The following is a 13,900-nucleotide window of genomic DNA, read 5'->3' as shown; positions in this document are numbered from 1 at the left end:
ATGGTATATTCCAGAGACTGTACCGATACATGTACATACGTAATAGTTACAATTGATGATTCAACTTTATTACATTTTTACCAGTGAAATATCAAAAATTATTCATTCTATAAAAGTGATATTTTTCAATAACATATTTTCATATGTCAGCACCTGGACAGGGGGAACTACTTTTTTTGTTTACAAATTATCGCTGTAGGCCTAGTTAGCATACGGGGTAGGTTTTTCGTTGATAAAAAATGTAATAAACAGAATATCTAACAGTGTCTTCAGTAATACCAAATATATTTCACTCGTGTGGCTAATATTTTGATATTTTTCACTCGTGCTGCGCACTCGTGAAAAATATCAAAATATTAGCCCCACTCGTGAAATATATTTGTTATTACTGAAGACACTGTTAGATATCCTCTATATCATTGAATAATATTGTCGATGGTTTGATTCTCATCTGTCATCTTTAGCATGCATAACGCCATCCTTTGCAAAGTGCAGGCACGCTTCATAATGATGTGTCAGAAAACTAGTTTCCAAAGCGAACATTATCAATGAAGGTGATTTCTTTATTCATTATGAGAAGGTACTGTCGATAGAATAACAAGCCTAACCTGATATAGGTCCATTGTACAGAAGAACCCCCACAGGAGTTTCAAATTAATATGTATAAGCAATATTGTGATATTTTGATATATTGGATGTTGCTCGTGAATGCAGCGTGAATTATTTAGACTAAACGAACGTCAAAAGGTCGTTCATCAATTGTTCATTGTCTATAACAAGACGTACACGGGCGTTAATTTTTAAGGCTATGCTATCTTCCTAGAGAAATATCTCCGTGACTGATGAGTTGTATTCCTATTTACAACGCCTGTTGTTTTCATGGTTGATTTGGTACATATTTTAGACGCTGACAAGGACAATCAGGCATATTTCTGTCTCACCCTTCGTAATTACATTAAATCAATTATTACATCTAAAATTACCTTAAATTCCATCACAAGAGCAACTCAGTTTTGACACACGATAACATTTTTTTTTAAAAGATCATGTCGTGTAACAGTTATATAAATATTAGGCAAAATGCTGCACACCAACATTACATTAAACTTCCTCAATGATTTAATTTAAGGATTGAATGTTGCTTTGATCGATTTCATGCTTGAAATCTAAATAAATAAAATCATTACGGTTGAAATAATCCCTAAGATACATGTACTTGGAACATTTCACAATTTCTATATCATTACCGTTATAGATGAAACGTAAATCTTGAGGCACCGTCCCTCCACCGAAAACCATTACCTTAGTTTTATCAATGTTTACTTTAAGGTGTCATACATTTGAACCTCTAGATTGATAGAACAGTACCCGTATCATCGGCAAATAGCATTACATACAACTAGAGGTAAACTTTGTAACTCGGTCTCCAGTTTTCCTGTGATATATATCAGATATTGCCTCTACATTCGTGGGATATCAAAAATGTTTCAAATCATCCAAAAAATGGAAAACAAAACTTCGGATAAATTTTCCCGTTGTCTTCCCCGAAATTACAATTGGAAATATTAGAGACTGAGCTACCTTATATTACTTGAGCCTTTATTCCGTTGTACAAGTTAATTATCACTTTAAAACATTTCTCACCTATATTAGTTGAAATTAATTTGTTACACAGTAATATTCTCCAGTCACTGTCGAACGCTATCTAAACATCGATGAAAGCACAAAGCATACGACTTTTAACCTGCTTAGAAAGTTCAATTAAAGATGAAAGAGAACATACTTATTCAATAGTTGAAAGCTGCTTTCGAAACCAAGCTCGGTTTGAAGTATGGTTTCAATATTATCTGCATAATTATTGAGGCGTTTATTAATCATAGTCGTAAATAATTTACCGAGACAGGAAATAAGTGGGATTGGACTATTATTCTTAGCGTCACGTATATCCGCTTTGGTTTTTAAAAACGGATATGATATTGCCCCAACGGCCATGCATCTAGTACATTACCAGTATCAAATATATAATTAATTACTTTGTCGTATAAAGGTGCCATAAAGTCAACATTTAATATATTCGTTACATACTATATCGTCATCCCAGCCTTACTCCATTTTAATTTATTAACACATTTCAATATTTCAGATGAAGATATGGGTACATTCAAGCAAACATTTGTTTTCAGCTTTAACAACTCTTCGAGTTCTCTAGTAGATAAAAAATATCCTCAACTTCATTATTGAAATACACATGTATGTTGAAAATACATTGTTAAGATCCTCTTTTTTGCCTTATCTGTTTTTAATGGAATATTTTTATTTAATATTTTCCAATATCCTTTTTGGTTCCTCGACCTTCAATGATTTAATTTTGCTTACGTATCAGTTGATGTATATTTACGGCTGACCTCAGCGTTTAATCATACTGACGCTCCTTATCGTAAAGGTCTTCTTTAAAGACTGCGTCAACATACCATTTATATCATCTGTCGATCAGATTTACATTCTTAGGTAATGAACCAAGGTTTTTGAAAATTGTTCTGTTTGATTATGGGTTGGGCGTAGTACCGAAAACATGTTTGGCAGCATTGACGGGAAGTTTACAGTCGATTGTCTTCTAGTTGGGTCATCATTGTGCATGCCTCAACGACCAATTAGCAGAGTATTACTGCAATTTTAATACAGCTCTGAAGGATAAGTTAACTGATATTTTCTGTGATTTTTAGAGCTGTGAATACCATGGTAACAGCTTAAAAAATGCTCAAAAATTGCAAAATATTATGATATTTGACCCAAAATACCACAATTCTCTACACAATTTTTTTTCTGAAACCTATTTAAAATTAAATATCTCTATCCCAAAGACAGAATTAATCTTGTTTTGACATATGTTGTAAATTAAGTTTTTCCGCTATCTCACCTTTACTGTGGGCATCCATTTTTCGCTGTAGGCAAAACTAAATTTCCTGTGTAAACACACTTGCGGAAAATCCGGAAATTTAAAATCCGGAACCAATTTATTAATTTTTGTTTTAACAAATGTGAAGCCTGTATGTACTTCTTCATACTGAATATACCAATTATAGTGTACATTTATTTTTTCATTTTTTATGCATATCATAATACAGGAGTTATTTGCTTAACAAAAAAATTGCCCATGGCCAGGCTGTCCTACTGTAGTGTGCTACCTTTGTAATACGGAAGTCCCAATGTGTACAGTGTCGGTTGACGATACGGCGACACCACCTAAATACACGGACGTTTATCCGTGTTTTATCCATGTTACCAAGTCTGTACCGATACGGCGACACCACCTAAATACACGACCGTTTATCCGTGTTTTATCCATGTTACCAAGTCTGTACCGATAAGGCGACACCACCTAAATACACGGACGTTTATCCGTGTTTTATCCATGTTACCAAGTCTGTACCGATACGGCGACACCACCTAAATACACGGACGTTTATCCGTGTTTTATCCATGTTACCAAGTCTGTACCGATACGGCGACACCACCTAAATACACGACCGTTTATCCGTGTTTTATCCATGTTACCAAGTCTGTACCGATAAAGCGACACCACCTAAATACACGGACGTTTATCCGTGTTTTATCCATGTTACCAAGTCTGTACCGATACGGCGACACCACCTAAATACACGACCGTTTATCCGTGTTTTATCCATGTTACCAAGTCTGTACCGAAACGGCGACACCACCTAAATACACGTGTTACCAAGTCTGTACCGATACGGCGACACCACCTAAATACACGACCGTTTATCCGTGTTTATCCATGTTACCAAGTCTGTACCGATACGGCGACACCACCTAAATACACGACCGTTTATCCGTGTTTTATCCATGTTACCAAGTCTGTACCGATACGACGACACCACCTAAATACACGACCGTTTATCCGTGTTTTATCCATGTTACCAAGTCTGTACCGATACGGCGACACCACCTAAATACACGTGTTACCAAGTCTGTACCGATACGGCGACACCACCTAAATACACGACCGTTTATCCGTGTTTATCCATGTTACCAAGTCTGTACCGATACGGCGACACCACCTAAATACACGACCGTTTATCCGTGTTTTATCCATGTTACCAAGTCTGTACCGATACGGCGACACCACCTAAATACACGACCGTTTATCCGTGTTTTATCCATGTTACCAAGTCTGTACCGATACGGCGACACCACCTAAATACACGTGTTACCAAGTCTGTACCGATACGGCGACACCACCTAAATACACGACCGTTTATCCGTGTTTATCCATGTTACCAAGTCTGTACCGATACGGCGACACCACCTAAATACACGACCGTTTATCCGTGTTTTATCCATGTTACCAAGTCTGTACCGATACGGCGACACCACCTAAATACACGACCGTTTATCCGTGTTTTATCCATGTTACCATGTCTGTACCGATACGGCGACACCACCTAAATACACGACCGTTTATCCGTGTTTTATCCATGTTACCAAGTCTGTACCGATACGGCGACACCACCTAAATACACGACCGTTTATCCATGTTTTATCCATGTTACCAAGTCTGTACCGATACGGCGACACAACCTAAATACACGACCGTTTATCCGTGTTTTATCCATGTTACCAAGTCTGTACCGATACGGCGACACCACCTAAATACACGACCGTTTATCCGTGTTTTATCCATGTTACCAAGTCTGCACCGATACGGCGACACCACCTAAATACACGACCGTTTATCCATGTTTTATCCATGTTACCAAGTCTGTACCGATACGGCGACACCACCTAAATACACGACCGTTTATCCGTGTTTTATCCATGTTACCAAGTCTGTACCGATACGGCGACACCACCTAAATACACGACCGTTTATCCGTGTTTTATCCATGTTACCAAGTCTGTACCGATACGGCGACACCACCTAAATACACGTGTTACCAAGTCTGTACCGATACGGCGACACCACCTAAATACACGACCGTTTATCCGTGTTTTATCCATGTTACCAAGTCTGTACCGATACGGCGACACCACCTAAATACACGACCGTTTATCCGTGTTTTATCCATGTTACCAAGTCTGTACCGATACGGCGACACCACCTAAATACACGACCGTTTATCCGTGTTTTATCCATGTTACCATGTCTGTACCGATACGGCGACACAACCTAAATACACGACCGTTTATCCGTGTTTTATCCATGTTACCAAGTCTGTACCGATACGGCGACACCACCTAAATACACGACCGTTTATCCGTGTTTTATCCATGTTACCATGTCTGTACCGATACGGCGACACCACCTAAATACACGACCGTTTATCCGTGTTTTATCCATGTTACCAAGTCTGTACCGATACGGCGACACCACCTAAATACACGACCGTTTATCCGTGTTTTATCCTTGTTACCATGTCTGTACCGATACGGCGACACCACCTAAATACACGACCGTTTATCCGTGTTTTATCCATGTTACCAAGTCTGTACCGATACGGCGACACCACCTAAATACACGACCGTTTATCCATGTTTTATCCATGTTACCAAGTCTGTACCGATACGGCGACACCACCTAAATACACGACCGTTTATCCGTGTTTATCCATGTTACCAAGTCTGTACCGATACGGCGACACCACCTAAATACACGACCGTTTATCCGTGTTTTATCCATGTTACCAAGTCTGTACCGATACGGCGACACCACCTAAATACACGACCGTTTATCCCTGTTTTATCCATGTTACCAAGTCTGTACCGATACGGCGACACCACCTAAATACACGACCGTTTATCCGTGTTTTATCCATGTTACCATGTCTGTACCGATACGGCGACACCACCTAAATACACGACCGTTTATCCGTGTTTTATCCATGTTACCAAGTCTGTACCGATACGGCGACACCACCTAAATACACGACCGTTTATCCATGTTTTATCCATGTTACCAAGTCTGTACCGATACGGCGACACAACCTAAATACACGACCGTTTATCCGTGTTTTATCCATGTTACCAAGTCTGTACCGATACGGCGACACCACCTAAATACACGACCGTTTATCCGTGTTTTATCCATGTTACCAAGTCTGCACCGATACGGCGACACCACCTAAATACACGACCGTTTATCCATGTTTTATCCATGTTACCAAGTCTGTACCGATACGGCGACACCACCTAAATACACGACCGTTTATCCGTGTTTTATCCATGTTACCAAGTCTGTACCGATACGGCGACACCACCTAAATACACGACCGTTTATCCGTGTTTTATCCATGTTACCAAGTCTGTACCGATACGGCGACACCACCTAAATACACGTGTTACCAAGTCTGTACCGATACGGCGACACCACCTAAATACACGACCGTTTATCCGTGTTTATCCATGTTACCAAGTCTGTACCGATACGGCGACACCACCTAAATACACGACCGTTTATCCGTGTTTTATCCATGTTACCAAGTCTGTACCGATACGGCGACACCACCTAAATACACGACCGTTTATCCGTGTTTTATCCATGTTACCATGTCTGTACCGATACGGCGACACAACCTAAATACACGACCGTTTATCCGTGTTTTATCCATGTTACCAAGTCTGTACCGATACGGCGACACCACCTAAATACACGACCGTTTATCCGTGTTTTATCCATGTTACCATGTCTGTACCGATACGGCGACACCACCTAAATACACGACCGTTTATCCGTGTTTTATCCATGTTACCAAGTCTGTACCGATACGGCGACACCACCTAAATACACGACCGTTTATCCGTGTTTTATCCTTGTTACCATGTCTGTACCGATACGGCGACACCACCTAAATACACGACCGTTTATCCGTGTTTTATCCATGTTACCAAGTCTGTACCGATACGGCGACACCACCTAAATACACGACCGTTTATCCATGTTTTATCCATGTTACCAAGTCTGTACCGATACGGCGACACAACCTAAATACACGACCGTTTATCCGTGTTTTATCCATGTTACCAAGTCTGTACCGATACGGCGACACCACCTAAATACACGACCGTTTATCCGTGTTTTATCCATGTTACCAAGTCTGCACCGATACGGCGACACCACCTAAATACACGACCGTTTATCCATGTTTTATCCATGTTACCAAGTCTGTACCGATACGGCGACACCACCTAAATACACGACCGTTTATCCGTGTTTTATCCATGTTACCAAGTCTGTACCGATACGGCGACACCACCTAAATACACGACCGTTTATCCGTGTTTTATCCATGTTACCAAGTCTGTACCGATACGGCGACACCACCTAAATACACGTGTTACCAAGTCTGTACCGATACGGCGACACCACCTAAATACACGACCGTTTATCCGTGTTTATCCATGTTACCAAGTCTGTACCGATACGGCGACACCACCTAAATACACGACCGTTTATCCGTGTTTTATCCATGTTACCAAGTCTGTACCGATACGGCGACACCACCTAAATACACGACCGTTTATCCGTGTTTTATCCATGTTACCATGTCTGTACCGATACGGCGACACCACCTAAATACACGACCGTTTATCCGTGTTTTATCCATGTTACCAAGTCTGTACCGATACGGCGACACCACCTAAATACACGACCGTTTATCCATGTTTTATCCATGTTACCAAGTCTGTACCGATACGGCGACACAACCTAAATACACGACCGTTTATCCGTGTTTTATCCATGTTACCAAGTCTGTACCGATACGGCGACACCACCTAAATACACGACCGTTTATCCGTGTTTTATCCATGTTACCATGTCTGTACCGATACGGCGACACCACCTAAATACACGACCGTTTATCCGTGTTTTATCCATGTTACCAAGTCTGTACCGATACGGCGACACCACCTAAATACACGACCGTTTATCCGTGTTTTATCCATGTTACCAAGTCTGTACCGATACGGCGACACAACCTAAATACACGACCGTTTATCCGTGTTTTATCCATGTTACCAAGTCTGTACCGATACGGCGACACCACCTAAATACACGACCGTTTATCCGTGTTTTATCCATGTTACCAAGTCTGTACCGATACGGCGACACCACCTAAATACACGTGTTACCAAGTCTGTACCGATACGGCGACACCACCTAAATACACGACCGTTTATCCGTGTTTTATCCATGTTACCAAGTCTGTACCGATACGGCGACACCACCTAAATACACGACCGTTTATCCGTGTTTTATCCATGTTACCAAGTCTGTACCGATACGGCGACACCACCTAAATACACGACCGTTTATCCCTGTTTTATCCATGTTACCAAGTCTGTACCGATACGGCGACACCACCTAAATACACGACCGTTTATCCGTGTTTTATCCATGTTACCATGTCTGTACCGATACGGCGACACCACCTAAATACACGACCGTTTATCCGTGTTTTATCCATGTTACCAAGTCTGCACCGATACGGCGACACCACCTAAATACACGACCGTTTATCCGTGTTTTATCCATGTTACCAAGTCTGTACCGATACGGCGACACCACCTAAATACACGACCGTTTATCCGTGTTTTATCCATGTTACCAAGTCTGTACCGATACGGCGACACCACCTAAATACACGGACGTTTATCCGTGTTTTATCCATGTTACCAAGTCTGTACCGATACGGCGACACCACCTGAATACACGACCGTTTATCCGTGTTTTATCCATGTTACCAAGTCTGTAACGATACGGCGACACCACCTAAATACACGACCGTTTATCCGTGTTTTATCCATGTCACCAAGTCTGTACCGATAGGGCGACACCACCTAAATACACGACCGTTTATCCGTGTTTTATCCATGTTACCAAGTCTGTACCGATACGGCGACACCACCTAAATACACGACCGTTTATCTGTGTCTTATCCATGTTACCAAGTCTGAACCGATACGGCGACACCACCTAAATACACGACCATTTATCCGTGTTTTATCCATGTTACCAAGTCTGTACCGATACGGCGACACCACCTAAATACACGTGTTACCAAGTCTGTACCGATACGGCGACACCACCTAAATACACGTGTTACCAAGTCTGTACCGATACGGCGACACCACCTAAATACACGTGTTACCAAGTCTGTACCGATACGGCGACACCGCCTAAATACACGACCATTTATCCGTGTTATATCCATGTTACCAAGTCTGTACCGATACGGCGACACCACCTAAATACACGTGTTACCAAGTCTGTACCGATACGGCGACACCACCTACAGTTGAGTGTAGACTAAAGGTTACACCCAAGTGCACTCCGAGTGCACTCCGTTTGGACTCCAGGTAAACTTGGAGTGCACTCCAAGTGGACTCCGAGTCTACCTGGAGTCCTATAAGACACCATGTCTGCCCCGGGTCTATAATCAGACTATATCATATATAAATATTAATACTTTGATGCTTTTAATATAATTTATTATAAATAAATAGATTTTTACAAATTACTTTTGTTCTGTTCATATTACTATTTACATTTGTTTAGTCTACTAGGAATATTTATTTTATTGTTAATACATGGTAATAATGCCTACATGTTAAATCTATATTTATTAAGATCCATAAAATACAGTTATACAATTTATGCTATAATCAGGTTTTTATGAAAGTTAATTGCTTATTATTTCATATTTTATTAAAATGTAATTAAACTGTATTTCATTTTATTAAGGAAGTAAAAAATTATTTCAATTAGAATATTTACTTCTGTACACATATCATGACTTTAAAGGAAGCTTAGATAATGTATCTATATTATGTTATTGATTATTCAAAATATTGAAAGTTTACAGTATTTAATGACTTATGTGGGTTTTTTAATAAGACATTCTCTACATGAAAGGAAAATATAACTACAGATATGTACTCAGTTCAGGCAAGTAATTATAAAATAAACATAATCAATATAGTTTATATAGGTTTATATTTTTAAATGTATTGTTAAAAAGTATACATTTACAACTGTAAATATTTACGAGCATTACCTGGTTAAAATAATGTTCTGACATAATGTACACACAAGTATGAAGTTCTGTACTACCCATAATAAATGACAGTATCTGTTATAATTGCTATTATTATTGGCCATGCATGACTGACTCTGGCCTGACACACCTGAGAACTGTGCCAGGTGAGTTTTAGTAGCCAGCTACAGGTACTGTCCTGGGTTCACAGAAATACCGATGTCCATATTTGTTGTTGTATGGCTTCAAATGATGAAGCTGTGCAAAGCTGGGTGTGTAGCCTCAGGCCATCAGAACAGTAAGATTATCTCCTGACCTGAAGGAAAGGATTGTAGCTCTCTATCTGAGAGGCCTTAATCAGACCAAAATTATAAACGAAATACCGATATAATTAAGGTGGAAATGTCAAAATAAGCTGTAAAACCATTAACAAACTGGTAAACAGGTTTTAGAAGACCAACTTTATTGAAATGAAGTTATTCTATACCGAAATTAGAAAGTAAAAATAAGCTGTTTCTTATAACATTGTAACCTGTCTAAACTGTTAGTCATTGAGACTAAACGTATTGGCCGGTTTACGCAGGTGTCCGGTATGTAGAGGTGAAATGTTGAATGATACAAGTTCAGAAAAAAATAATGTAAATCAAATTAAGAAATGACGCAGTTCTTATCTTGTTATATTCAAAAATATAAAGACATTGCTTTAAGAAAAATATTTGTAAAGAAAGAGATTAAAGTAAAAAAAAATCAGTATAATTCCCAAGGGTATAATAAATGTAAATTCACCATTTCCCAAAACCAACCTATAGCCCTATACCCGTAATTAGTACACATTGTTCTCGTCCAGGAAATGGGATCATAATAGGAAACAGGAAACTGCCTGAGGTACAATTTGCCCCGTGGCAGTTGGACACTGGCAACCTATGTACCATTTACCTGTAAAACTTACCTGTTGGAACTACATCGTTTTCTATTCCTATGCAGTCAATATCTATCATCGATGTGTCACTCATACATGTAACAGATACAGGCATGAATGTACAATGGTTGTTCAAGACAATTATAAAATCATAAAGTTAAATGTTTAAACTTTTAAAAAAATTTCATAAGGTAAGCTGCAGTTAGTGTATGGAATGTTTGATAAGTATTTACTTATAACTTAAACATGGAAATCATATCAATCTATGGTGATTTACATTATAATTCACTTCTTATACTCTATACATACTTACATTATAATATTAAAGACACAAAGTAATAGTACCAGTTTGAAATAAAATATCTTTTGTTATGTTTTTTTATATATATATATATGATAATGACTTATAACTGTTGTTGTAATAGTATTTTAATAGTAATGAACAATCATATCATTTCAAAAGTGTCAGATATAGACAGTCACAAGTCTGTACCTATATTCTATATGAACTTGGTATAAAGGTTAGCCCGAGTTTCCTCTGGCCCTGACACCATACCAGACATGGTGTCAGGGCCAGAGGAAACTCGGGCTAGGTAAAGGTAAGGTGCGATGACCAGTTTCCATCTAACAATTAAGGGGGTCTTTATCTAGTTAGATGACTGTGTGTACACCTGTCCTGATCTTCACACCTTATAAGGTAAACTTGGAGGAAGGGGTCATTATTGGGGTCAGTGTACAAGTCTGTCTTTTCTCCACACCCCTGTAATCACGCTTGATATACAGGTAAATATTGATTCTGGAAGGGGGGGGGGGGGGGGGGGGGGGTTGTATCTTACATAACAGTTGAAAGAACTCCATGTATGACCTGGATTTAATAAGGCAAGTTTAACAAAACAAAAAAACAGTTGGTTTACCAAATGGAAATGTAAGTCTGATGTTCAACTCTAAACAAAACTAGACATTGGATCCAGAATATGCTATCAAGGTGATAAAAAACAAGCTTTCTTTTGTATTGTATGTTAAGTAATATATATACTGTTGGAAGTAAAGTATTTGAAATATTAAAAACAGTAGTACTTTGAGTACAGGATAGTTCCAGTACACATTCAGACTCTACATTTTGAGAGACCACAACCAACTTGCCAAATACATTTCTGTTTATTCCCAATTTCTATTCATTTATGGCGTGGCTTGTTAAAATTCTTCAAATGAAAGGAATGCTGTCATACATTTTTCAACAAAGTGCCATATCTATTCAGTCACTTATATAGGGTTTTCTAATAAAAAAAATCAATTATATTAGATGCATTGTTTGTTAACCAATTAAAAATTAACCAACGAAATTATATGGTATATACAAAGATAAAACAGTAACATATATCTTATTGTTACATGTTTTAGGAGTCTTAATTGTATATGAGTATACATCTATATATAAACATTATGTGTATATGTACTTGGTTACATGTACATGTGATACATGTGGACCAAGGTAGAATTGGGGCCTGATAGGACTCCAGGTAAACTTGGAGTGCACTCGGAGTGCACTCCAAGTTTACCTGGAGTCCAAACGGAGTGCACTCCAAGTCCAAACGGAGTGCACTTTGTGTAACCTTTAGTCTACACTCAACTGTAAATACACGACCATTTATCCGTGTTTTATCCATGTTACCAAGTCTGTACCGATACGGCGACACCACCTAAATACACGTGTTACCAAGTCTGTACCGATACGGCGACACCACCTAAATACACGACCATTTATCCGTGTTTTATCCATGTTACCAAGTCTGTAGCGATACGGCGACACCACCTAAATACACGACCGTTTATCCGTGTTTTATCCATGTTACCAAGTCTGTACCGATACGGCGACACCACCTAAATACACGTGTTACCAAGTCTGTACCGATACGGCGACACCACCTAAATACACGTGTTACCAAGTCTGTACCGATACGGCGACACCACCTAAATACACGTGTTACCAAGTCTGTACCGATACGGCGACACCACCTAAATACACGACCATTTATCCGTGTTTTATCCATGTTACCAAGTCTGTAGCGATACGGCGACACCACCTAAATACACGACCGTTTATCCGTGTTTTATCCATGTTACCAAGTCTGTACCGATACGGCGACACCACCTAAATACACGTGTTACCAAGTCTGTACCGATACGGCGACACCACCTAAATACACGTGTTACCAAGTCTGTACCGATACGGCGACACCACCTAAATACACGTGTTACCAAGTCTGTACCGATACGGCGACACCACCTAAATACACGTGTTACCAAGTCTGTAGCGATAGGATTTCACACGTTCGCCTTGTTTAACTCACGACGATATGATAGCGGTGCAGCATTGTAATAAATGCCTTTCAGAGATATGAACACGTGTTCCTTTTGTGAGATAACCAGTGATTGTCAGAGTTCAGCAGCATTGTTTCGGTAATAACAGTTTACCTGTCAGAGTTCAGTAGCATTGTTTCGGTAATAACAGTTTACCCACGTCCTTATCTTCCTGTCCCCTTCTGTTCCAAAATAAGGATATATCATAAGAAGTCCTCAGCATACACACCTTGATTATTGTAGTCGATGTAGATTTTGTGTTCCTGCTTACACGATGTAAACCAATGTTGTATAATGATTTCTTTTAGGTTTATTCCGGATATCGCTTTGTGAATGCTGCTCACACACAAAAGAAGCCTATAGCCATTGTCAATATAGGAGCAACTCGTGCCGACAATCTAGCTTCGCTCAAAATCACAGCGAGGTGCAGCGATGTTCTTCGACGCTTAGAACACTTATGATGAAAGTGTCCCAATAGTGTGTTTGATTTGTATATTATTGTATTTTAGATTACTTACATTGTCACATTTGATCATTTATTGAAATAATAAATGAAATATCTTGGTGA

General features: G+C 39.3%; 1 protein-coding gene across 1 annotated transcript in view; it reads left to right on the top strand.

Annotated features, from left to right (window-relative positions):
- LOC117333090 (NAD-dependent protein lipoamidase sirtuin-4, mitochondrial-like) overlaps positions 1-13,900 on the top strand; it is a 26,019-nt gene extending 12,119 nt beyond the window's left edge. Inside the window, exon 3 of the mRNA XM_033892220.1 lies at positions 13,641-13,900. Within this exon, the coding sequence (XP_033748111.1) occupies positions 13,641-13,793 (153 nt within the window). The 3' untranslated portion in view covers positions 13,794-13,900. The remainder of the gene's footprint in view (positions 1-13,640) is intronic.

Source organism: Pecten maximus, chromosome 8, assembly GCF_902652985.1.
Source record: "Pecten maximus chromosome 8, xPecMax1.1, whole genome shotgun sequence".
Lineage (NCBI taxonomy): Eukaryota > Metazoa > Mollusca > Bivalvia > Pectinida > Pectinidae > Pecten > Pecten maximus.
Note: the sequence above shows the minus strand (reverse complement) of the source record. Positions and strands in the feature narration are given on the sequence as shown.